This window comes from Thalassophryne amazonica, chromosome 13 (assembly GCF_902500255.1).
Source record: "Thalassophryne amazonica chromosome 13, fThaAma1.1, whole genome shotgun sequence".
NCBI lineage: Eukaryota > Metazoa > Chordata > Actinopteri > Batrachoidiformes > Batrachoididae > Thalassophryne > Thalassophryne amazonica.
Window position 1 is genome coordinate 71,685,841 of NC_047115.1, and position 27,161 is coordinate 71,713,001.

General features: G+C 38.1%; 1 protein-coding gene across 1 annotated transcript in view; it reads right to left on the reverse strand.

Annotated features, from left to right (window-relative positions):
• si:dkey-192p21.6 (uncharacterized protein LOC565246 homolog) overlaps nucleotides 1–27,161 on the reverse strand; it is a 97,936-nt gene that overhangs the window by 25,135 nt on the left and 45,640 nt on the right. The window contains exons 9-11 of the mRNA XM_034185532.1: nucleotides 22,844–22,874; nucleotides 22,592–22,752; nucleotides 6,039–6,151 (exon numbers count right to left, since the gene is read on the reverse strand). Coding sequence (XP_034041423.1) covers nucleotides 6,039–6,151; nucleotides 22,592–22,752; nucleotides 22,844–22,874 — 305 coding nt within the window. The remainder of the gene's footprint in view (nucleotides 1–6,038; nucleotides 6,152–22,591; nucleotides 22,753–22,843; nucleotides 22,875–27,161) is intronic.

The following is a 27,161-nucleotide window of genomic DNA, read 5'->3' on the forward strand; positions in this document are numbered from 1 at the left end:
TGTGAATTTTCAGACCATTTGTCTGACTTAGTGCTTAGCTCAGATAAGATAATTATAGTGGGTGATTTTAACATCCACATAGATGCTGAGAATGACAGCCTCAACACTGCATTTAATCTATTATTAGATTCAATTGGCTTCGCTCAAAGTGTAAATGAGCCCACCCACCATTTTAACCGCACTTTAGATCTTGTTCTGACATATGGCATAGAAATGGAACACTTAACAGTATTTCCTGAAAACCCCCTGTTGTCTGATCATTTCTTAATAACATTTACATTTACTTTAATGGACTACCCAGCAGTGGGGAATAAGTTTCATTACAGTAGAGTAGTAGTAGTACAGTCTTTCTGAAAGCGCTGTAACTAGGTTTAAGGATATGATTCCATCTTTGTTATGTTCTTCAATGCCATATACCAACACAGTGCAGAGTAGCTACCTAAACTCTGTGAGTGAGATAGATTATCTCGTCAATAGCTTTACATCCTCATTGAGCACAACTTTGGATGCTGTAGCTCCTCTGAAAAAGAGAACCTTAAATCAGAAATGCTTGACTCTGTGGTATAACTCACAAACTCGCAGCTTAAAGCAGATAACCCATAACCTGGAGAGGAAATGGCGTGTCACTAATTTAGAAGATCTTCATTTAGCCTGGAAAAAGAGTCTGTTGCTCTATAAAAAAGCCCTCCGTAAAGCTAGGACATCTTACTATTCATCACTAATTGAAGAAAATAAGAACAACCCCAGGTTTCTTTTCAGCACTGTAGCCAGGCTGACAAAGAGTCAGAGCTCTATTGAGCTGAGTATTCCTTTAACTTTAACTAGTAATGACGTCATGACTTTCTTGGCTAATAAAATTTTAACTATTAGAGAAAAAATTATTTATAACCATCCCAAAGACATATCTTTATGTTCGGCTGCCTTCAGTAATGCTGGTATTTGGCTAGACTCTTTCTCTCCGATTGTTCTGTCTGAGTTATTTTCATTAGTTACATCCTCCAAACCATCAACATGTCTATTAGACCCCATTCCTACCAGGCTGCTCAAGGAAGCCCTACCATTAGTTAATGCTTTGATCTTAAATATGATCAATCTATCTTTATTAGTTGGCTATGTACCACAGACCTTTAAGGTGGCAGTATTTAAACCATTACTTAAAAAGCCATCACTTGACCCAGCTATCTTAGCTAATTATAGGCCAATCTCCATCCTTCCTTTTCTCTCAAAAATTCTTGAAAGGGTAGTTGTAAAACAGCTAACTGATCATCTGCAGAGGAATGGTCTATTTGAAGAGTTTCAGTCAGGTTTCAGAATTCATCATAGTACAGAAACAGCATTAGTGAAGGTTACAAATGATCTTCTTATGGCCTCAGACAGTGGACTCATCTCTGTGCTTGTCCTGTTAGACATGGACCTCTAATTTCCTGCTTTTAAATTCAGATAAAACTGAAGTTATTGTACTTGGCCCCACAAATCTTAGAAACATGGTGTCTAACCAGATCCTTATTCTGGATGGCATTACCCTGACCTCCAGTAATACTGTGAGAAATCTTGGAGTCATTTTTGATCAGGATATGTCCTTCAATGCGCATATTAAGCAAATATGTAGGACTGCTTTTTTGCATTTGCGCAATATCTCTAAAATTAGAAAGGTCTTGTCTCAGAGTGATGCTGAAAAGCTAATTCATGCATTTATTTCTTCTAGGCTGGACTACTGTAATTCATTATTATCAGGTTGTCCTAAAAGGTCCCTGAAAAGCCTTCAGTTAATTCAAAATGCTGCAGCTAGAGTACTGACAGGGACTAGAAGGAGAGAGCATATTTCACCCATATTGGCCTCTCTTCATTGGCTTCCTGTTAATTCCAGAACAGAATTCAAAATTCTTCTTCTTACTTATAAGGTTTTGAATAATCAGGTCCCATCTTATCTTAGGGACCTCTTAGTACCATATCACCCCAATAGAGCGCTTCGCTCTCAGACTGCAGGCTTACTTGTAGTTCCTAGGGTTTGTAAGAGTAGAATGGGAGGCAGAGCCTTCAGCTTTCAGGCTCCTCTCCTGTGGAACCGGCTCCCAATTTGGATTAGGGAGACAGACACCCTCTCTACTTTTAAGATTAAGCTTAAAACTTTCCTTTTTGAAAAAGCTTATAGTTAGGGCTGGATCAGGAGACCCTGAACCATCCCTTAGTTATGCTGCTATAGACTTAGACTGCTGGGGGGTTTCCCATGATGCACCCAGTGTTTCTTTTTATTCACCTCTTTTTGCTCTGTATGCACCACTCTGCTTTTAATCATTAGTGATTGATCTCTGCTCCCCTCCACAGCATGTCTTTTTCCTGATTCTCTCCCCTCAGCCCCAACCAGTCCCAGCAGAAGACTGCCCCTCCCTGAGCCTGGTTCTGCTGGAGGTTTCTTCCTGTTAAAAGGGAGTTTTTCCTTCCCACTGTCGCCAAGTGCTTGCTCATAGGGGGTCGTTTTGACCGTTGGGGTTTTTTTGTAATTATTGTATGGCTTTGCCTTACAATATAAAGCGTCTTTGGGCAACAGTTTGTTGTGATTTGGCGCTATATAAATAAAATTGATTTGATTTGATTTGAAACAGGAAATGTCAAATGTTGAACACTTCCTGGCATGGATGGAGCTAGAGCAGAGGATTCTGATTGGACACAGATGATTGACATGTCACAACACGCAAAAAAAAACAAAACTGCTAAGCCCATTCTGGGCAGGAGTTTGTGCTGTACGAGGTCTGTCCATAAAGTATCGTACCTTTTTATTTTTTTCAAAAACTATATGGATTTCATTCATATGTTTTTACGTCAGACATGCTTGAACCCTCGTGCGCATGCGTGAGTTTTTCCACGCCTGTCAGTGACGTCATTCGCCTGTGAGCATGCCTTGTGGAAGGAGTGGTCCCGCCCCGTCGTTGGATTTTCATTGTCTGGAAATGGCGGAATGATTTGGGGTTTTTTTCCATCAGAATTTTTTCAGAAGCTGTTAGAGACTGGCACCTGGAAACCATTCGAAAAATTTATCTGGCTTTCAGTGAAAATTTTACGGGCTTCACAGAGAAAAAGCACACGACGGTCTCATATCCACAGAGCCATCAGCTTAGAAATGATCCAGTGGTTTGTGCCGCGATGTCGCAGCTCGCAGCGCGGCACACCGACCGTCTTTAAAGGGGTCCTTAAACCTGTAGTTAAAGTCCTTATTCTCTGTGAAGCCCGTAAAATTTTCATTGAAAGCCAGACAAATTTTTCGAATGGTTTCCAGGTGCCAGTCTCTAACAGCTTCTGAAAAAATTCTGATGGAAAAAAAGTCCTTTTCATTCCGCCATTTCCAGACAATGAAAATCCGACGAGGGGGCGGGACCACTCCTTCCACAAGGCGTGCTCACAGGCGAATGATGTCACTGACAGGCATGGAAAAACTCGCACATGCGCACAAGGGTTCAAGCATGTCTGACGTAAAAACATATGAATGAAATCCATATAGTTTTTGAAAAAAATAAAAAGGTACGATACATTATGGACAGACCTCGTATACCACAAAAAATTCTAATCGACCTTAGAAGAAGAAAAATGTTTGAAAGATGTTAAAAGCAGCATTTCTCCTTTAATTTGGGTTGCCTTATATATATGTGTTTCTCTGGTGATATTATGTGGGCAGGCAGCTGTTGATTCATGAGCCATAATGTGAAGACACTGAGACTGAAAGAAATACAGGTAATTTACTCCTCTTCTGTTCTGTATGAAACGTGTGTAAAGTCTTAATTTTTTAATTTTGCTGTCTGAGTGACACACCAGTGACACAACTTCAGATAAATAAATCCAAAGTTATCTTTCTTAAACCCAAACTGAAAGCAAATCTCTGCAACTTGATATAAATGAATTAAAATATAAAATCAAGCTTCCTGATGAAGTGGTGTAGAGGAGGATCTTCTTATAAAGACGACCCGATAGTTCGGCTACAATTTGCCAGAAAGTACATCTGAGATGAAAGCCTAGATTTGATGTTTTGGTGAAAGAAACTTTTGTATTTCTTCATAATTGATGTAAATAAAGTCCAAGACATATTCAGTGATTTGGAAATGTTCATGTTTCCAACCCCTGACTTGTCTGAAGAAAACTGGCAATAAAACTTATTTTTATTTGCAAGTATTATCAAGTTTTAGAGATTTGCTTTCAGAGTTTGTGGAAGATAATTTTAGAATTTTTTATCCTTTATATTTATTGTATTTCTTGTATTTGAAATGGCATAAACAAATTAAAATGTGTGAAATACAAAGTGTTCCAATAGTTTTGGAGGGCACAGTATCCTCACCTTATGATGAGTGCAAAATGAGTGTGGTATTATTACTGTTTTGTTTAAGAATGTTTCATTTTCACTGTTGTTGCACTTTGTATGAAATCATAGTCATATCTTATATCATACTGATATGATAATATTGAGATATGATCATTTGGCCATATTGTACAACCCTACTGTCAACTGAAAAGTATTAATTTACATCTACATTAAAACAAATGCTTAAAGTGGCTGGGGGTTAAGAGAAGCATTTGCTCCTAAAAGAGCCTGAAGGACCCATATGACATGGTGAGATGCTGAAGAGCTTTGCTCATTCATGTCTGCGACATATATATTAATTATGTAATATATAACTATTTTACCTTTACTATTTTAACAAAATATAAATATTTTAACTCTTCTAGTTGCGTAATGTATCATAAAAAGTAATGCGGCCAAAACATAAATAAATCTGACAGCAACAATCTCATTGTTTGCAACAAACCAAATTTAACTGCACTGCCACACGCTCCACATGCTAAAAATCCCCCCAGGTGTGCCCCCCCCATTTTGAGAACCGCTGGTTTAGTGTTAGTTCAGAGTTAAAGTTTCAGTTAGGGGATTAGTGGTTATTTAGGTTAGCTCTGTGTTGGACCACTACTTATTTCTGGTGATATGTGGAGCAGAGATGGATTTTCATACAAGGAAACAGATCAGATCTAGCCTTGCATCTTCTCATGTGCTTTCTGGTAAAGTAGATCTGAACTGTCAAGTCTTCTTTTGAATAAAATCCTCTTCTATAGCACTCCGTCATGAAGCTGTATAACTGGTGATGCAAAATGCAATTTTGCACTATGCAGTTTCTCCAGTCGCAGCCACAGAAGTCTATAACTTTTTCACGATTGTCTGGGTGGCTTGGTGGCTTCCCTCACTCGTCTTCTTCTTGCACGGTCACTCTGTGTTTGAAAACTCCCTCCTCCAGACAGATTTGCATTTCTTAATACAGTCCAAGATATATTCAATTGTGCTGTTCTGAGTTGAGTGTCATTGTTTTTTACACTTTGATTATGTGATATTTGATAATCAGGTAAATGAATTAATACAACGGCATTTTAGGGCCACATTGATTTTTTTTTTTTTACTTTGAGAATAAAGCCGTAATATTACGAAAATAAAGTCGTAATATTATGAGAATAAAGTCGCAATTTTAAGACTTTGAGAATAAAGTCGTAATATTACGAGAATAAAGTCGTAATATTATGAGAATAAAGTCGTAATTTTAAGACTTCGAGAATAAAGTCGTAATATTACGAGAATAAACTCATAATTTTACGAGAAAAAGTCATAGTATTACGAGAATAAATTTGTAATTTTACGAGAATAAAGTCGTAATATTATGAGAATAAAGTCATAATTTTACAAGAAAAAAGACGTAATATTACGAGAAAAAAGTCAAAATATTATATTATGACTTTTTTCTCGTAATATTACGACTTTTTTCTCGTAATATTATGACTTTATTCTCGAAGTCCAAAAAAAAAAAAAAGAAATTCAATGTGGCCCTAAAAATCCATCGTAAATTAACACCAGATCATTCGATTAAAAGAAAAAAAACATCAGAAATTTAAGGCCTATATTTACAGCTACGTATATTCTAGAGAAGAAAAACTGAATTTGTTGTTTCAGGTTCTTTATGGTTGCTTCCTGCTGTTAAGTGAATGACAAAAGTAAAGTTGACGGAGCTGCTCACCACTCTCACTGGAATTTCTTTCTGGCCCCAGAAAGTCTGCAGCAGAGACAGAACAAAGTAAGTGAAGCCCAGACGCTGCAGCACTCCGGGAATCCTCAGCCAGGACCAGGACACTGAAACACAATCAACAACACACAGTGGGACGTCTCACATCACTGTACATCTCAATACACTATGAATATACTGAAGGTGCCCACTGATTGTGCCTCAGAAGAACCACAAAACACAGTGTACACATCACAAAGTGTGCCTCGATCCACACAGCGAAGGAACGAGCTGTGCAGGTTCTTCTCCATTACGAGAGATATTAAAGCCAGGTTTGATTCAACACTCAAAATGCTGCTGTTTGCTCAACAGGTGTAATTATTTCTCACATTTGATTAACTCCCATGCATAAGTGTCTGCACTGTACCAAACAGTCAAGCAGGCACACAGACTTGAGATATAAAACAACACCCTGCATAATAGGTGTTACTACTGTGTGTTTATATGGATAATAACAAACACAAAAGTACCTTTTTTGAGCACGTAATAGACCTTTGAAGCACTTCACCTTTTCCAGTGTGTGGTCACATTTATTCAAATATTTACCTCATGCACACAAATATGTTATGCTTTGTCTTGGCTGCTCCTGATTTGGTAGCGTGCAAGTGGCTGTGTGTGTGTGATTCAACTAATACCGACTGGGGAAATAGCATTCCTGCTAATTCATATATCAGGAAATGGATCATGTTGGATCTGTAAACATCTTCTTAATCATCACTGTCTCCGGGAAGAGAAGCATGTGGCACTTGGAAATGGTGTCATGCCTTCCGGATGGACCCGTCAAGAATGTGAAAAGCTAATCATAGATTGACTGTTATCTCTTGCCCTGGACTCAGTGGGGTGGATGGGACTGGACTGGCCTTTGGAGGAGAGATTGATGGTAATCTTCACATTAGTTAATTGAAAACCTCTTTGCCACACAAAGTGCTGCTAAAACAATGTAAGTTAAACACCCATAAACATCCACCAACTCCCAGGTTGTGGTCAAAATGGCAGCAATTTTTGTTTTACAATCAGACTGATTTGTGTGATTTTTGTTTTAAAGCAGACCTTTTTTGTAAATTAATTATTTAAAGGGTGTGGTTTTGCAATCACACTGACTTTCGATACCCACCTGCTCTAATTATGGGTCACAGGGGAGCTGGAGGCTATCCCAGCAGCTACTGGGTGAGAGACAGGGTTCACCTTGGACAGGAGACCAAGCTACCACAGGGCCACGTATAGACGCACAAACACATTCACAGTCAATTTAAAGTTTCCAATTCACCTAAGTTGCAGGTCCTTGAGACTGGGAGGAAGCTGGAGCACCAGGAAAACCAGGACAAACACGCAGACTGCACACAGAATGGTCAAGGCAAGAAGCGATCCCACAACCTTCTTGCTGTGAGGAACAGCCCTAACCACTAGGGTTGGGATGACTAATGCAAATCATTAGTCAACTAGTCCGGTACCATTAGTCATCGACGAGTCGGAGACTAAATTTGACATTGAATGAATTAATCCAATTTTGAATCTTCATGGTGAAACTCAAATGTGACATTTATTTTAACAAATATATGTACAAAATTACAAATACCAAAAAAGCATTAGCATGAAGACAATACCTGCATTCATTCACTAGACATAGACGAGTCGTTTGAGCTGACTAATTCACCTGCCAAGGTTCAAACACTCTTCACTGAGTGGACGGAGTGGTGGCAGCTCCAGCAGGTCTGTTCTTTTAAGGGTTAAATGAACTTAATAAATGGCTTTCGACTAGTCGACTAATAAAATCTAGTCAACTAGTCAGATGTTAGCTAATCATAGTTGACTATTTCAACTAGTCGTCCCATCCCTACTATCCACTAAGCCACCGTGCCTCCCCACTCAGATAGACAGAATAAAACTGATTCCACAAAAAAGGTGAACAAAATCACAAACTGGAACAAAGAGATGAGCCTCAAATGAAAAACACCAAAACCTTTACATTTATCCTAAAAGCACAGCACTTCAGAAAAGGTTTTCATCTGTCAAACGTTGTTGGTTAACAGGTCTATTGAAAACAAAATTAAATTTTGTTTACAAAATTAAATTTTTGTATGTTTTGTTTGAATCAAAAGATACGGCATGTTAATAGAAGCAATATTCCTGAAAAGGTTGGCCTGAGCCTTAGATACCATGAAATTTTGTGGTAGATCTGAATAAAAGTAGAACCAGGTCATGAAACTGGAATATGCAGTAAATCAACTAATTTAGTAAGCAATCATTGTCATCTCAGAAAACTGAATATCCTTTAAGACAGCTGTGCCAATAACAGCACAGCATCAGGCCAGATGGTACTGCACACTGATGTGACCAAAATATTACGATAGTACTATGGTTCTTGACCAGAGTCCCAGACAGGTCTGCAGATCCTGATCTCCTGACATGTAGGTATTGAGCTGCTGCAGCCACATGTTACATGGACATGTGTTAATTTTGACAGCGTACTTTGGATTAGTTTTAGTTATAGTTTACTAAAATGCCAGTTGGTTAGAATTTAGTCATCTGAATTGTTTTTAGTTTTGTCTAGTTTTATTTGACTAAATATGAGAACATTTTATTTATCTAAATATCAGTTGACTAAAATCTTGTGATATTTAGTTTGGTTCATTCAGGTGTCAATACTTAATTGGCTGCACACCTTAATGAGTCATCTTGTGGCAAAGTTCAGTTCAGTTTTTTCAGCCTTGCTCACCATATAATACACAAAATAAAATGCTATAGGAAATTAAATTATAATAAAAAGCTGTTTTGGCTTTTCACTGTATCACCACAGGACATCTGATTCTTACATAAGGCAATGACATAACTTTATATTACATGAAGAAGGGGTACGGGTGGCCTTAAAACAGGGACTTTCACAGTGAAAACAAATGAACTTGGCCACCAGTTAAACTATATTTGAAAATTCTTTCAATCAGCATTTCGTCACCAATAAAAGCATCCAAGTTCGTCAGACTCCACAAGATTACTGACAACTCAGTTAGAAAAGGAGTCAGAAGAGATCCACAGTGAGCCCCAGAGTTCACTGGGAAGAGGTCAGATACTCGGCTCTATTCTGCCCAACACTTACGGTTCCTGTGTGTAGGCCATCGATGATGCCCAAAAACTCACTGTTTATCCCTGAAAATAGTCAGTAACACAACCACATCACACAAGTTAAACACTGGAAATCAGAGCAGGCTGCTCAGACTGTCACTGTTCATGCTTACATTAAGTAGGTGGACACTTGAACCTGTTTTCTTGGATGAAAATCCTTCTTTGTTCCACTCCATGAAGCTGTGAACTGTAATGCAAAACACAAAAGTTGCACTATGCACACTGATGAGTCAGGTACACCTGATGCTTCACTGTGTGACAAGCAGAAAAACACTGACCATAACCCAGACTATAACCTTAATCCTTGGCGCTCCAAAGGCACTTCCACAATTTTGCCATACCTTAAGAAATTCCTCTTTTAAGGTACTTTCTTTTAGTATAACACGTGTTGCACAAAGGGAATAAATTTAATACTTTATAATAGAGGTGGGCGATACCAGGAATTTTGGTCTTGATCGATACCAAGTAAATACAGGCCCACTATCGCAGATATCGATAGCGATACTTTTTCATATTTAAGCTTCATAGATCCAAAGGATCCAAAAGACCTAGGACAGATTTTTGCCAAACATTGTACATGACAACAAAATACTTTATTATCATAATCAACATTTTTGTTTAAAAAAAATATCACTCAACACAACTTAAAACAAAATCTCCTGAGGTAGAGGGCTGACAAACTACAATACAACAAAATTAACACACCACAACAAATACTGTAAACAGTTTCAAACTTATTCTGTTTTCAAGTCGAACAATACAATAAAATAATACAAAAAATAAGGAATTTCTTCCCTTCAGTGCACTTCTCTTGAGTATCAATCTTTTTTGATATTAGAGTCGATCCGCCCACCTCTACTTTATAATACACGCTGCCTCTGCGTGCATGGGAAGTCGGAGACAGGCCAGCAGTATAAAAATTCTGTTGTGTTACTCAATAAAAATAAAAAATGACGAGACTCCTGCAGCTTGCTGCTGGACTCACTCAGCCACTTCCAGATGCGCTGTCCCACTCCGATCATCTCCGCTATTTTGTCAAGCTCCAAGGGAAGATCGTCTCCCACGAGAAATGTCAGATTATCATTTTTGTCTTTAGTCACTCACAATGTAGTTTAATCCATTATCAGCCCCTCAAACAGTTGTCTCACATTTCTTGCACGTTCTGACTCGTGGAGACTACATTCAGAAAGGTTTGTGATGTCCATGTGACTATTTGGCAAGGAACTTTGTCATGCAAATTTTTGAACAGTTCAAAAAGTCAAGCAACATGCAAGTGACACCTGTGACTCACGCCAGGGGATGGTGAACACCCACAAACATCACTCAGTATTTCACAAAATCCCTCCCCAATGACTTTCACAAGCTGCTGCAGCCCATTGAGATGCTTCCCTAAGGCAGACCCTTTGACTTAACTCAAGAAAATATCACTTGCCTTGCCAAAAGAAACAGAGTTGTTTTCAACAAGATAAAAGTGACCAATCTGTGTAACATCTGATTAAAGTCCTTCAAAGCCTGACTTTAAGATAGTCTATTTTTGAACTTATTTCTAATTTTCATGTGCTATATTGAGTCGGACAGCCTAACTTATTTCAAGATGCCTTATCAAGTAAATTTTATTTATTGCATTGGCAGCCAAGTTGGCTTAAGTGCACACACACTTATCCAGACATCTAATTACATTTAATATAAGACAAAATCACTTTAGGCAAATTTCAGTAAGATATCATTCAATGTTTTCAGGAAAACACATCTTAAAAGGATCTTGTTAAGTGAAAATATCTTGGAAACATGTTGTTTGGAATCATTTCTGAGCCAAAACAATTTTTTTTTTTTTGACTCACCAAAAGATTTTTAAGCTGATTTGTTATTGTTGAAAGCTGTAACACTTCCAAAATTCAAGTTGTAACAACTTTAAAAAAAAAAAAAGCTACCAATGGAAAAAGTGAAAATTCACTTACGATTTCTTGTCAAATAAAATTACTCTGCTGTATGGACGGATAATTTCAATCATATCAACTCCATTTTTCGTCCAATTCAGTGTTTATTTCTTGTATTATACGTAAGTTTTTGGCGGGTAGCTGGAACCCTTAAAGCATTGAATCATGTATGTGAAATGACTTGCTGTGGATTTCAGACATGAGCTGTGTGTTTTAACATGTTGAGCTGACATGACATTATTCTCTCACTCTATCAAACGCTGGGATGAGAGTAGTGAGGACGGAGACAGAAAGCAAATGTGCAGTTTATGGTAAAAGTCACGCAATGAGCAGCTCGGGCGGCCAGCAGCAGCTGCAGGCTGAGGGCTGTAACATTATCTGTTTGGAAGCATCCATTATCACCACTGTTGTTTTTGTTCAATCTGCTTCTTTTAAATGTCCCCTGGTGCTGGATTTTGAGACTGTGCACACAATAACAATATTTTGTTAACCCTGTTACACAGGCATCAACCCAGCAAAGTCCATTAGCAGCTGGGGCAGCTAATGTGTGAAGGGCGGCCCGTGAACCCCCGGGTGGAGGCTGAAATGTGGGGTGTTTTATCCGCTTACCTTTTTTTTTTTTTTTTTTAAATGGAATACAACCAGGTAGCTTTTTCTTTTATACTGGAAATGTACCCAGTTTTCATTTCAGGAATCTCCTCATCTTATCTAGACGTTTTGAGTACATTGAGACTTGTGCATGTGGTTCCATTTCATTGTGACAACTGGTGATTTGCTGTATACAGTAGTGTTCAGAATAATAGTAGTGCTATGTGACTAAAAAGATTAATCCAGGTTTTGAGTATATTTCTTATTATTACATGGGAAACAAGGTACCAGTAGATTCAGTAGATTCTCACAAATCCAACAAGACCAAGCATTCATGATATGCACACTCTTAAGGCTATGAAATTGGGCTATTAGTAAAAAAAAAGAAAGTAGAAAAGGGGGTGTTCACAATGAATGAATGAATGAATGAATGAATGAATGAATGAATGAATGAATGAATGAATGAAAACTGTTTATTTCGAACATTTGATACAACAACAATTACAAGATAGATCAGTAAAGACAACAACAAAAAAGTTCCTACTGTGTACCCAACATGTCCGAAAAGGGGTAGGGTGAAGCATCAGCTTATTTATCCCTACCCCTTCTTCCCCACAACCAGTAATACCCTTTGCCACATATACACATAAATTCCTACACACCTAAACCGATATCAATATATATATATATACATATATATACACACACATACATATACACATCAACATACACATATATACACATATACATATATACACATATATATACACAAACATAAATATACACCTACACATACCTACTTACATACAAAATACTATATATTTACAAGCCGAAGCAAACAACAAAAACACCCTAACCCTCATTACCCTTCCTCCTCCCTATACCCAGAAAAAACCATATTTTTGTACCGCTGTTTGAACTGGTTCATGCTTGGACATTGCTTGAGCCCCACTCCCAATCTGTTCCACATCCTCACCCCACAGACAGAAATACAGAAACCTTTTAATGTTGTTCGTGCCCACTGATGCTTTAAATTAAATTTCCCCCTCAGACTGTAATCCCCTGATCTGTTAAAAAACATATTTTTAATATTTGCTGGAAGTAAATTGTTTATTGCTTTATACACAATTTGTACTGTTTGAAAATGAACCAAGTCTGTGAATTTTAAGAATTTGGATTGTAAAAATAGTGGATTTGTATGATCTCTATAGCCAGTATTATGAATAATTCTTATAGCTCTTTTCTGCATTACTGACAGTGATTGTGTTGTACCTTTATAAGTATTACCCCATACCTCTGCACAGTACTGTAAATATGGTAAAACCAGTGAGCAGTAAAGAATGCGGAGTGAGTTGTGGTCCAGAATATGTTTCGCTTTGTTTAGAACTGAAATGCTTCTTGACAGTTTACTTTGTATATGTTTTATATGAGTCTTCCAGTTTATCTTATCATCTATTATCACCCCCAGAAACTTATTTTCATGTACCCTTTCAATATCTACCCCCTCGACTTGTAACTGAACCTGTATATCTGTATTACAATAGCCAAATAACATGTATTTTGTTTTACTTAAGTTTAATGATAATTTATTTCTGTCAAACCATATTTTCAATTTTCCCATTTCCATACTGATCCTCCTCAGTAACTCCTGCAAATCCCCCCCTGAACAAAAAATGCTTGTGTCATCTGCAAATAATACTAATTTTAATATTTTGGAAACATTGACAATATCATTTATATAAATTAGAAACAGTTTTGGACCCAATACTGACCCCTGTGGGACGCCACAAGCATTGTCCAAGCATGATGATGTATATTCCCCCAACTTCACAAACTGTTTTCTGTTACTTAAGTAGCTTCTCACCCAGTGCAACACCAACCCCCTAATCCCATACTGTTCAAGTTTATTGATTAATATGTCATGATTAATTGTATCAAAAGCCTTTTTAAGATCTATAAATATTCCAACTGAATGTAATTTGTGGTCTATGGCGTTTGTAATCTCCTCAACTGATTCTATTAATGCAAGTGATGTTGAACTATGTGCTCTGAATCCATATTAACTATCAGTAAGTAATTTATGTTTATTTATGAATTTGTCTAATCTATTATTGAATAACTTTTCTAATAATTTGGAAAATTGTGGAAGCAAAGAAACAGGTCTATAATTTGTGAAGTGGTGTCTATCCCCAGTCTTATACAGCGGCACAACCTTAGCTATTTTCATTTGATTGGGAAATTTACCGGTTTGAAATGATAAGTTACAGATGTATGTTAATGGTTCTACAATCCATTCAATGACCTGTTTTACCACCACCATATCAATTTCATTTAAATCGGTAGATGTTTTATATTTACAATTATTCACAATGTCTATAATTTCATTTCCATCCACTGCTGTGAGGAACATTGAACAGGGATTTCTTTCTATGAGATTATTATCCCAATCCTCAGGTTGGGAATCGGGAATTTTTTCTGCCAAGCTTGGTCCAATATTTACAAAAAAATTATTAAAACCGTTGACTACCTCATCCTTATTTTCCTTCTTGACATTATTATCAATGAAATACTGAGGGTAACTCTGTTTTTTATTACCATTTTTGATAATGCTATTTAATATATCCCATATTCCTTTAATATTGTTTTTGTTATTATATAATATGTTACTATAATATTCCTTCCTACATACCCGTATAATATTAGTTAATCTATTTTTGTATTTCTTATATCTATTTTCTGCCTCTTTAGTCTTTAGTTTTATGAATTCTCTATACAGTGTATTTTTCTTATTACATGCATTTCGTAACCCTTTCGTCATCCATGGTCGAGCTTGGATTTTTTGTTTTCTGTAGTCTTGTTTAATTGGACAATTTTTATCATATAATGATGTAAATATTTGTAAAAAAGTTTCATATGCACTATCAACATCACTTTCACTGTATACCTTTTCCCAGTTTTGCTCCTGTAAATCCTTCTTTAGTGTGTTCATGTTTTCCTCTGTCCGCACTCGCCTGTATTTTATTTTCTCCTCTGGCTGATTCCGCCGATGGTTTCTATTATAAACGATGAAAACTGGTAGATGATCACTAATGTCATTGATTAATAATCCACTCACAGTGTTATTCTCAATATCATTGCTGAATATATTATCAATTAAGGTGGCACTATGGGATGTAATTCTGCTTGGCCTGGTGATTTTTGGATATAAACTCATACTGTACATTATACTGATAAATTCATCTGTTATTTTATGCTTATTTGGATTGAGCAGATCAATATTTAAGTCACCACAAATGAACACAGTTTTTTGATTAGTTTTTGAGAACATTTTTCCCATACAGTCAGTGAATGTTTCAATACTAGATCCTGGTGCTCTATATATACAGCTGACTAATACATTTTTGCTTTTTTCTTCACATATTTCAATAGTTATACATTCTAATAAGTTATCAATCACAGTTGTCATATTGTCTACTATTTTATAATCCATGTTCTTATCCACATACACAGCCACTCCTCCTCCACTCTTATTCTTTCTGTTTACACAATTAAATTCATATCCATCCAGTTCAATTTGTGGAACAAACAGGTGTGAATCAGGTGGCCCCTATTTAAGGATGAAGCCAGCACCTGTTGAAATGCTTTTCTCTTTGAAAGCCTGAGAAAAATGGGACGTTCAAGATATTGTTCAGAAGAACAGCGTAGTTTGATTAAAAAGTTGATTGGAGAGGGGAAAACGTATACGCAGGTGCAAAAAATATAGGCTGTTCATCTACAATGATCTCCAATGCTTTAAAATGGACAAAAAAAAAACAAAAAAAAACAGAGACGTGTGGAAGAAAACGGAAAACAACCATCAAAATGGATAGAAGAATAACCAGAATGGCAAAGGCTCACCCATTGATCAGCTCCAGGATGATCAAAGACAGTCTGGAGTTACCTGTAAGTGCTGTGACAGTTAGAAGACGCCTGTGTGAAGCTCATTTATTTGCAAGAATCCCCCGCAAAGTCCCTCTGTTAAATAAAAGATGTGCAGAAGAGGTTACAATTTGCCAAAGAACACAACTTATCAACTTATATATCGCATACCAGGTATCATGGATCAGTTTGGATATGTCAAAATACTTGAAGAGGTCATGTTGCCTTATGCTGAAGAGGACATGCCCTTGAAATGGATGTTTCAACAAGACAATGACCCCAAGCACACTAGTAAACGAGCAAAATCTTGGTTCCAAACCAACAAAATTAATGCCTCGCAGATGTGAAGAAATCATGAAAAACTGTGGTTATACAACTAAATACTAGTTTAGTGATTCACAGGATTGCTAAAAAAGCAGTTTGAACATAATAGTTTTGAGTTTGTAGCATCAACAGCAGATGCAACTATTATTGTGAACACCCCCTTTTCTACTTTTTTTTTTTTACTAATAGCCCAATTTCATAGACTTAAGAGTGTGCATATCATGAATGCTTGGTCTTGTTGGATTTGTGAGAATCTACTGAATCTACTGGTACCTTGTTTCCCATGTAACAATAAGGAATATACTCAAAACCTGGATTAATCTTTTTAGTAACATAGCACTACTATTATTCTGAACACTACCAATCAATTAATCAGTTTTATTTATATAGCGCCAAATCACAACAAACAGTTGCCCCAAGGCGCTTTATATTGTAAGGCAAAGCCATACAATAATTACGGAAAAACCCCAACGGACAAAACGACCCCCTGTGAGCAAGCACTTGGCGACAGTGGGAAGGAAAAACTCCCTTTTAACAGGAAGAAACCTCCAGCAGAACCAGGCTCAGGGAGGGGCAGTCTCCTGCTGGGACTGGTTGGGGCTGAGGGAGAGAACCAGGAAAAAGACATGCTGTGGAGGGGAGCAGAGATCAGTCACTAATGATTAAATGCAGAGTGGTGCATACAGAGCAAAAAGAGAAAGAAACACTCAGTGCATCATGGGAACCCCCCAGCAGTCTAAGTCTATAGCAGCATAACTAAGGGATGGTTCAGGGTCACCTGATCCAGCCCTAACTATAAGCTTTCGCAAAAAGGAAAGTTTTAAGCCTAATCTTAAAAGTAGAGAGGGTGTCTGTCTCCCTGATCCGAATTGGGAGCTGGTTCCACAGGAGAGGAGCCTGAAAGCTGAAGGCTCTGCCTCCCATTCTACTCTTACAAACCCTAGGAACTACAAGTAAGCCTGCAGTCTGAGAGCGAAGCACTCTATTGGGGTGATATGGTACTATGAGGTCCCTAAGATAAGATGGGACCTGATTATTCAAAACCTTATAAGTAAGAAGAAGAATTTTAAATTCTATTCTAGAATTAACAGGAAGCCAATGAAGAGAGGCCAATATGGGTGAAATATGCTCTCTCCTTCTAGTCCCTTTTAGGACAACGTGATAATAATGAATTACAATAGTCCAGCCTAGAGGAAATAAATGCATGAATTAGTTTTTCAGCATCACTCTGAGACAAGACCTTTCTAATTTTAGAGATATTGCGCAAATGCAAAAAAGCAGTCCTACATATTTGTTTAATATGCGCATTGAATGACATATCCTGATCAAAAATGACTCCAAGATTTCTCATAGTATTACTAGAGGTCATGGTAATGCCATCCAGAGTAAGGATCTGGTTAGACACCATGTTTCTAAGATTTGTGGGACCAAGTACAATAACTTCAGTTTTATCTGAGTTTAAAAGCAGGAAATTAGAGGTCATCCATGTCTTTATGTCTGTAAGACAATCCTGCAGTTTAGCTAATTGGTGTGTGTCCTCTGGCTTCCTGGATAGATAAAGCTGGGTATCATCTGCGTAACAATGAAAATTTAAGCAATGCTGTCTAATAATACTGCCTAAGGGAAGCATGTATAAAGTGAATAAAATTGGTCCTAGCACAGAACTTTGTGGAACTCCATAATTAACTTTAGTCTGTGAAGAAGATTCCCCATTTACATGAACAAATTGTAATCTATTAGATAAATATGATTCAAACCACCACAGCGCAGTGCCTTTAATACCTATGGCATGCTCTAATCTCTGTAATAAAATTTTATGGTCAACAGTATCAAAAGCAGCACTGAGGTCTAACAGAACAAGCACAGAGATGAGTCCACTGTCTGAGGCCATAAGAAGATCATTTGTAACCTTCACTAATGCTGTTTCTGTACTATGATGAATTCTAAACCCTGACTGAAACTCTTCAAATAGACCATTCCTCTGCAGATGATCAGTTAGCTGTTTTACAACTACCCTTTCAAGACGTTTTGAGAGAAAAGGAAGGTTGGAGATTGGCCTATAATTAGCTAAGATAGCTGGGTCAAGTGATGGCTTTTTAAGTAATGGTTTAATTACTGCCACCTTAAAAGCCTGTGGTACATAGCCAACTAATAAAGATAGATTGATCATACTTAAGATCGAAGCATTAATTAATGGTAGGGTTTCCTTGAGCAGCCTGGTAGGAATGGGGTCTAATAGACATGTTGATGGTTTGGAGGAAGTAACTAATGAAAATAACTCAGACAGAACAATCGGAGAGAAAGAGTCTAACCAAATACCGGCATCACTGAAAGCAGCCAAAGATAACGATACGTCTTTGGGATGGTTATCAGTAATTTTTTCTCTAATAGTTAAAATTTTATTAGCAAAGAAAGTCATGAAGTCATTACTAGTTAAAGTTAAAGGAATACTCGGCTCAATAGAGCTCTGACTCTTTGTCAGCCTGGCTACAGTGCTGAAAAGAAACCTGGAGTTGTTCTTATTTTCTTCAATTAGTGATGAGTAGTAAGATGTCCTAGCTTTACGGAGGGCTTTTTTTTATAGAGCAACAGACTCTTTTTCCAGGCTAAGTGAAGATCTTCTAAATTAGTGAGACGCCATTTCCTCTCCAACTTACGGGTTATCTGCTTTAAGCTGCGAGTTTGTGAGTTATACCACGGAGTCAGGCACTTCTGATTTAAGGCTCTCTTTTTCAGAGGAGCTACAGCATCCAAAGTTGTCCTCAATGAGGATATAAAACTATTGATGAGATTATCTCACTCACAGAGTTTAGTTAGCTACTCTGCCCTGTGTTGGTATATGGCATCGGAGAACATAAAGAAGGAATCATATCCTTAAACCTAGTTACAGCGCTTTCTGAAAGACTTCTACTGTGATGAAACTTATTCCCCACTGCTGGGTAGTCCATCAGAGTAAATGTAAATGTTATTAAGAAATGATCACACAGAAGGGGGTTTTCAGGGAATACTGTTAAGTCTTCAATTTCCATACCATAAGTCAGAACAAGATCTAAGGTATGATTAAAGTGGTGGGTGGACTCATTTACATTTTGAGCAAAGCCAATCGAGTCTAACAATAGATTAAATGCAGTGTTGAGGCTGTCATTCTCAGCATCTGTGTGGATGTTAAAATCACCCACTATAATTATCTTATCTGAGCTAAGTACTAAGTCAGACAAAAGGTCTGAAAATTCACAGAGAAACTCATAGTAATGACCAGGTGGACGATAGATAACAAATAAAACTGGTTTTTGGGACTTCCAATTTGGATGGACAAGACTAAGAGTCAAGCTTTCAAATGAATTAAAGTTCTGTCTGGGTTTTTGATTAATTAATAAGCTGGAGTTAATAAGCCTTACAGGTTTCTGTAAGGCAGAATAAATCAATATGTTGATCAATTATTATATCATTTACTAACAGGGACTTAGAAGAGAGAGATCTAATGTTTAATAGACCACATTTGACTGTTTTAGTCTGTGGTGCAGTTGAAGGTGCTATATTATTTTTTCTTTTTGAATTTTTATGCTTAAATAGATTTTTGCTGGTTATTGGTGGTCTGGGAGCAGGCACCGTCTCTACGGGGATGGGGTAATGAGGGGATGGCAGGGGAGAGAAGCTGCAGAGAGGTGTGTAAGACTACAACTCTGCTTCCTGGTCCCAACCCTGGATAGTCACGGTTTGGAGGATTTAAGAAAATTGGCCAGATTTCTAGAAATGAGAGCTGCTCCATCCAAAGTGGGATGGAGGCCGTCTCTCCTAACAAGACCAGGTTTTCCCCAGAAGCTTTGCCAATTATCTATGAAGCCCACCTCATTTTTTGGACACCACTCAGACAGCCAGCAATTCAGGGAGAACATGCGGCTAAACATGTCACTCCCGGTCTGATTGGGGAGGGGCCCAGAGAAAACTACAGAGTCCGACATTGTTTTTGCAAAGTTACACACCGATTCAATATTAATTTTAGTGACCTCCGATTGGCGTAACCGGGTGTCATTACTGCTGACGTGAATTAAAATCTTACCAACTTTCCCCTTAGCCTTAGCCAGCAGTTTCAAATTTCCTTCAATGTCGCCTGCTCTGGCCCCCGAAACACATTTGACTATGGTTGCTGGTGTCGCTAACTTCACATTTCTCAAAACAGAGTCGCCAATAACCAGAGTTTGTTCCTCGGCGGGTGTGTCGCCGAGTGGTGAAAAACGGTTAGAGATGTGAACGGGTTGGCAGTGTACACAGGGCTTCTGTTTAGGACTATGCTTCCTCCTCACAGTCACCCAGTCGGCCTGCTTTCCTGGCTGCTCGGGATCTGCTGGAGGGGAACTAACGGTAGCTATGCTACCTTGGTCCACACCGACTACAGGGGCCTGGCTAGCTGTAGGATTTTCCAAGGTGCGGAGCCGAGTCTCCAATTCGACCAGCCTGGCCTCCAAAACTACGAATAAGCTACACTTATTACAAGTACCATTACTACTGTATATGTGACATTAGTAAACCAACAGTATCCAGAATTATTCACACAGGTACTTTTTGTGAATTTTGTGGTGCTATCAGGGGTAGGTACAAAGTGTAATTCTACTGTATGAACATGGGAATTTTCCAGTAGTGATAGATGGATGTCATTTTACATCAAATGTCCTTCTACTGATCTTGGATGAACATTGGTGTTCAAGATGTCAGTACTCTACCATTGTAGTTCTCAAATCTTTCTGCACATTTTTCCTCAACACCTTTTTGCTGAGTTTTAAAAAGGTGATCATGATGGAATCTTGCTTGGTAACAGCACATATGCACAAAAATACCTTTTATTCACACTTATTCGCAACACTGCTACAACCAAAATCCTATCTTTATCAGGGGTCTGGTGTAACAAGGGCTGAGTATGGAAGACACAGCGCCCAATTTCCCAAACGCTCCATTTCAAAGCAAGAAAATGTTGCATATCTATTAGTACAAGAGCAACTGGTTACAACTACCAGAAATAACAAAGTATAAGGAAGACAACCACTGTGTTACTTTTGTAAGGCTATAACCAATTTGCAACACAACCCTACCCAGAGAGTTCTTGTCACATTAATGCCTAGCCTAGATTATTAAACCAACAACAACAGACTCAATCATGGATGTAGACAAGCACATCTCACCCATCAAAAGGTAAAATTTCAACATCAGTTACCATAATAATGCCCCACAATGGAGTCACATAAAACAAAACACCAAACACTTACCATTACAGTAAGAAATGGTAAGTCTTAACAGCCCAGTCTCACTTTTTTTCGTGCTCCCGTCACAAAATGATTCAAATTTTCGTGACAGGTTTTTTTTTTTTTTTTTTTAACTAGTATTACTAACCCTACTCCTACCCCCAACCCTAACCTTAACCATAACCCCCCCATAACAATTACAATAGCATTTTGGCTAGTATTAGCTCTATTATTATTACTGGAGGTATCACTGGTAAGTTCACTGATTTTCATTAGCTACGGTGCTTATTTATGTAAAAGCAATTTCTACTAATGTCCGTTGTGTATCATGTATTTAACTTCGAGCATGGCATCATAATGACGGCAAGTAACGGCAAGTAAACTGCCCATTGGTCAAAATATTAGGAACCTCAAACATGCAACATGGAAAGCTAATTTATTGTTATAAATTGAATGACTTCACATAAAACCCCATTGGGAAGATAAACTACACATTTAATGAGCATTGCATAATTTTAGAACTTTTGTTAAATTATCACTTATGGTTAGTTTATTTGTAGAGAAATCACAGGGCAACAATACAACACATTTAGGCATCTAGACGTGGTGAAGACGACTCGCTGAAGTTCAAACCGAGCATCAGAATGGGGAAGAAAGGGGATTTAAGTGACTTTGGACGTGGCATAGTTGTTGGTGTCAGACAGGCTGGTCTGAGTATTTCAAAAACTGCTGATCTACTGGGATTTTCATGCACAACCATCTCTAGGGTTTACATATCCAGTGAGTGGCAGCTGTTTGCATGAAGATGCCTTGCTGATGTCAGAGGTCAGAGGAGAATGGGCAAATTGGTTGAATAAGCGACTGCGTGATGCTGTCAGGTCTTTATGGACACCTCTGAGGAATGTTTCCAACGCCTTGTTGACTCTATGTCATGAAGAATGAAGGCAGCTCTGAAGGCATAAGGAGGTCCAACCCGGTACTTGCAAGGTGTCCCTAATAAAGTGGCCAGTGAGTGTATTTTGAAGCACACTGGGCTGATAAGGCTCATTAAAAATACACGAGAAACACAAAGATATGCAAGGATCACTATGGCTCTTACAAACCTACGTATTTGAAAGAAATACAAATCTAAACTAATTTTTGTCTTTGCATTTTTTCCCCTTTCTTTAACTTATTTCTTGATTTAGTTTTGTTTGTTTCCCAAAATTGTCTAAAACTAGCCTGCTTTCAAACAGCAAAGCTTGATAAAGGTCATTTTCTCTCATCTAACTAATGATCCTTTTTCACTGTAAAGCAAATAGTGTTTGAACCATATTGTGGCAAAGATACAAAAAAGATCAACATGGAAGATGTCACAAAAAGTGCTGATATATTTTTCACCTACGTGGTCCATCTCTCGGAGAGTAGTTGATGAAGCAGAAGCCGAGCATCAGGAGAACAACTGTTCTCCACGTAATTTTACGGAGCATCTGCACACAGCTGACTCCTCGCCTCTGCATGGATCTGAAGGCTAACACGACTGACGATCCGATGATGAACACAAACCTTGAAATAACAAAATATCACAATAATTAAACAATGTTCAGTACAGGTTAAAAATGTCTGTACATGGGAACTACTATTATCATGCACATACCACGGCATCACCAAATCTGCCACAGTTAGACCTGTAACAGATTTAAGACATAAATTCTGCTTAACATCAATGAGACACATTGATATGTTAATTTCATTCCAATGATCAAAGGTCAGGCAGCACAGTGGATTAGTGGTTAGCACTGTTGCCTCACAGCGAGAAGGTCATGGGATTTATTCCCACCTGTGGCCTTTCAGTGTGGAGTTTGCATGTTGTCCCCGTGTTTGTGTGGGTTCCCTCCGGGTGCTCCGGCTTCCTCCCCACATCCAAAGACATATAGGTTAGGTGGATTGGATCCTTGAAATTGTTTGTAGGTGTGTGCGCATGGGTGTGAATGTGTTTGTTTGTCTATATGTGACTCTGCGACAGACTGGCATCCTGTTTAGGGTGTACCCTGCCTCACGTCCTATTGCTGGAAAAGGCATCTAATATTGGAAAACCAATAGCCCTGCAAGGTGTATTAAGAGCATTAAAGCGCAGGTTTTTCAATAATGTTCATTTTGAAAAGGTGTGATGAATAAATACTAACAGTCCTATGACAGCAGCAGCCTCGCAGCAAAGAAAAGATTAATCAAAACATTCCTGAAATCAATACTCTTTTGTTCATGTGGCAAAGATCCTATTATAAATTTCAAATGAGGTGCATCTGTAATTGATGTGAAGGTGACATTTTATAAATGTTTCATTGACATTTTTACATTTAATTTCAACTTTAATTCACATGTGAGCAGAGTGTCCATCTAACAGGCCCTTGCCTGACCATGTGGTGTCTGGACCAAAGTTACATGACATGATGAGCTTTGCCATTCCTGATCATCTGTAATCCATGATGTCCACTGGATGCTGTATTATGTTCTTCGCGTATATCATCTGTTTTGCATGTTTGAGAATTTGTTGTATTTTGTTTATTTGATCTTTGTTATGCCCTGCAGTAGAATGGAGTCCCATCCAGGGTGTATTCCGCTTCACACTAGAGGTGGGCGGATCGATCCTAATATCGATAATATCGATACCAATGCTGGTATTGATATTGAACAATCCTCGTGTAAAAAGATCAATACTCAAGCTTTTTTTCTGTCCCGCACGCACTGACTGATGCGCATGTAGATTCATCAAAGTCTACTCTGTCTGTAAGAGCAGTGCTGTGCTGTGTCACACAACACGGAGCAGCGCACCCTTGTATTGTGGTTTGTCAGCCCTCTACCTCAGGAGATTTTGTTTTAAGTTGTGCTGAGTGATATTTTTTTAACAAAAATGTTGATTGTGATAATAAAGTATTTTGTTGTCACGTACAATGTTTGGCGAAATTCTATCCTAGGTCTTTTGGATCCTTTGGATCTATGAAGCTTAAATATGAAAAAGTATCGGTATCGATATCAGCGATACTGGGCCTGTATTTACTTGGTATCGGATCAATACCAAAATTCCTGGTATCGCCCACCTCTACTTCACACCCTATGACTGCTGGGATAGGCCCCCCCCCCCCAACCCTTGATTGGAGTAAGTGGGTATGAAAAATAATAAATACATGAATGACCGTTGTTATTGTTAGTATGGCCAAAGCAGTTGGTCAACCCTCTGAATCTGGTCTGCTTGAGGTTTCCCTTGCAAAAGACACCCAAGGGAGGTTTTCCTTTCCACTGTTGCCTATATTCTTGGTAAGGTTAGCCTTTACCCTTGTGACACACCTTGGGTCAGCTTTTGTTGTGTTTTGGCGCTATATAAATAAATTGCAGAAGAAAGGCTGTGTAAAAATATGGTACCAACCAGTCATTAATGTTTTATATTTTTCTATTAGCTGTTACTTTTATTTAATTTTTAAATTTTGTTTTAAAATCAATTTCCCTTCAGTTTGATGAGGCATCCTTCTGTGTACACGCAAAGTGTACGCATGTTGTGAACTCGACAATGTTAAGAGGTGCAGTGGGTAAAATAAGTATTGAACACGTCACCATTTTCTCAGTAAATATATTTCTAAAGGTGCCATTGACATGAGATTTTCACCAGATGTCAGTAACAACCAAAGCAATCCACAGATGCAAAAACCTAACTAACTAACACCAAAAAAACCCCAGATAAGTACAGAAACTAAGTTATGCGTAATAAAATGGAATGACACAGGGAAAAATATTGAACACCCTCACTGAAAATTTTTAATACTTTGTGCAAAAGCCTTTGTTGGTAATGAAGCATCAAGACTCCTCCTGTATGGAGAAATTAGTCACATGCATTGCTGAGGTGTGATTTTGGTCCAAAAGTCTTAAAATCTTGAAGATTCCATAGACAACTGTGATCTTTATTTCCTTCCACTGAGCTTCTATTGGATTCGAGTGAGGTGATTGGCTGGGTCATTGTAGCAGCTTTATTTGCATTCTCTGAAAGTAACTGAGAGTTTCCTTGGCTGCGTGTTTGGGATCATTGTCTTGCTGAAATGTCCACCCTTGTTTCATCTTCATCATCCTGGTAGATTTTTATTCAAGAATGTCTCGGTACATTTTTTCATTCAACCTTTCTTCAATGATATGAAGTTTGCCAATGCCGTATGCTGAGAAACAGCCCCACACCATGATGTTCCCACCTCCAAACTTCACTGTTGGTATGATGTTTTTGGGTTGATGTTCAGTGTCATTTGACCTCCAAACATGGTGTATATTATGGCATTCAAAGAGTTCAATTGTGGTGTCATCTGACCAGACAATATTCTTCCAGTATCACAGGTTTGTTTCAATGTTCTGCAGCAAACCTTAGAGCTTCAACATGCTTTTTCTTTAGCAATTGAGTCTTGTGTGGTGAGCGTGCCTACAGGCCATGGAGATTGAGTGCATTACTTATTGTTTGAAACAATTGTACCTGTTAATTCCAGGTCTTTCTGAAGCTCTCTGCAAGTGGTGCCTGGCTCTTGGACAACTCTTCTGATAATTCTTTTCACTCATCTGTCAGAAATTTTGTGAGGAGCATCTGGTCATGGCCAGTTTATGGTGAAATGTTCTTTCTACTTTCAGATTATGCCCCCAGCAGTGCTCACTGGAACATTCAGAAGTTTAGAAATCCTTCTGTAACCAATGCCATCAGCATGCTTTGCAGCAATAAGGTTGCAAAGACCGTGAGAGAGTTCTTCGCATTTACCTATCGAGAGATATTTCTCATGTGACTCCTTGGTAATGAGACACCTTTTGATATTAATTTGCACTGACAAGGAGCAGGATTGCTTTGTAATTACTGATAGATTTCAGCCAGTGTCTTGGCTTTTTATGCTTTTTTGAACCTCAGTTTCTTCAGCTGTTCAATATTTTTTTTCATTTCACATTATTACACATAACTTAATTTAGGTACATCTAAGGTTCAATTTCTTTGTATGTGTGAATTACTTGGGTTGTTACTGACATCTGGTAAAAATCTCATGTCAATAGCACATTTAGAAATACATTTACTGAGAAAAATGGTAATGTATTTGGTACTTATTTTTCCCGCTGTATGTGAATGTTGCACCATATACGATAGCAGAAAACCTGCTGGAATTCAGATCATGATTTTGGTGGTTTGTAATGCAGTTGCTTTCTGCTGCCTCAAGATATCAATGTATCAACACTACACATGACCACACCTCATTTTTCGACAATGAGCACAAATACATTTGCTTTGTAAACAACGTGGGCGGTGGGCATGAAAGTCACAAGTATGTCAACTGGGAAGAAGCAACGATAGTTTTGTTACATTGTGCACTGCTTTGTGTCGGGTGCAACACACAAGCCCCTAAATGTTTCACATTAAAACACAAACAGCAGATGAATATAACCTGATCATTCTAAAACAATAACATTTTAAATCTTCCAGCTTCTCAACCACTCCCGAGAGAGACATGACAAAAACCCCTCCCACAACATCAACCGCAACAGGCAGGCAGACGTAATCCCCCACATCTGATGTAAAAGATGGAATATTAATTACACAACTCCATGTTAGAAACATCTGCTCTAAATGCTTTGTTTAAAAGCACCGCTGCTCGCCTCCTCCTTTGTTATTGATAACATTCAGCATCTGTGGGGCGTGTCTGTGATTAAGAGAAGTCATCACACATCTTTAATGACATTAATTACAATTAATGACACGATGAGCTTCATTCATTTATCACATATTGGACACAGTGTAGAAGACAGTGTGACGGAAGTACACATCAAACTGACTGACACTTGTGAACACTCATTGATCACTTCATCTGTTGTTGGCCAGAATAAAAGATGCACCTGGAGATCAATAAACAAAATAAAGAAGAAAAACAAGCCGTAAAACATGGACAGACTAACGTTTATGACCTGCA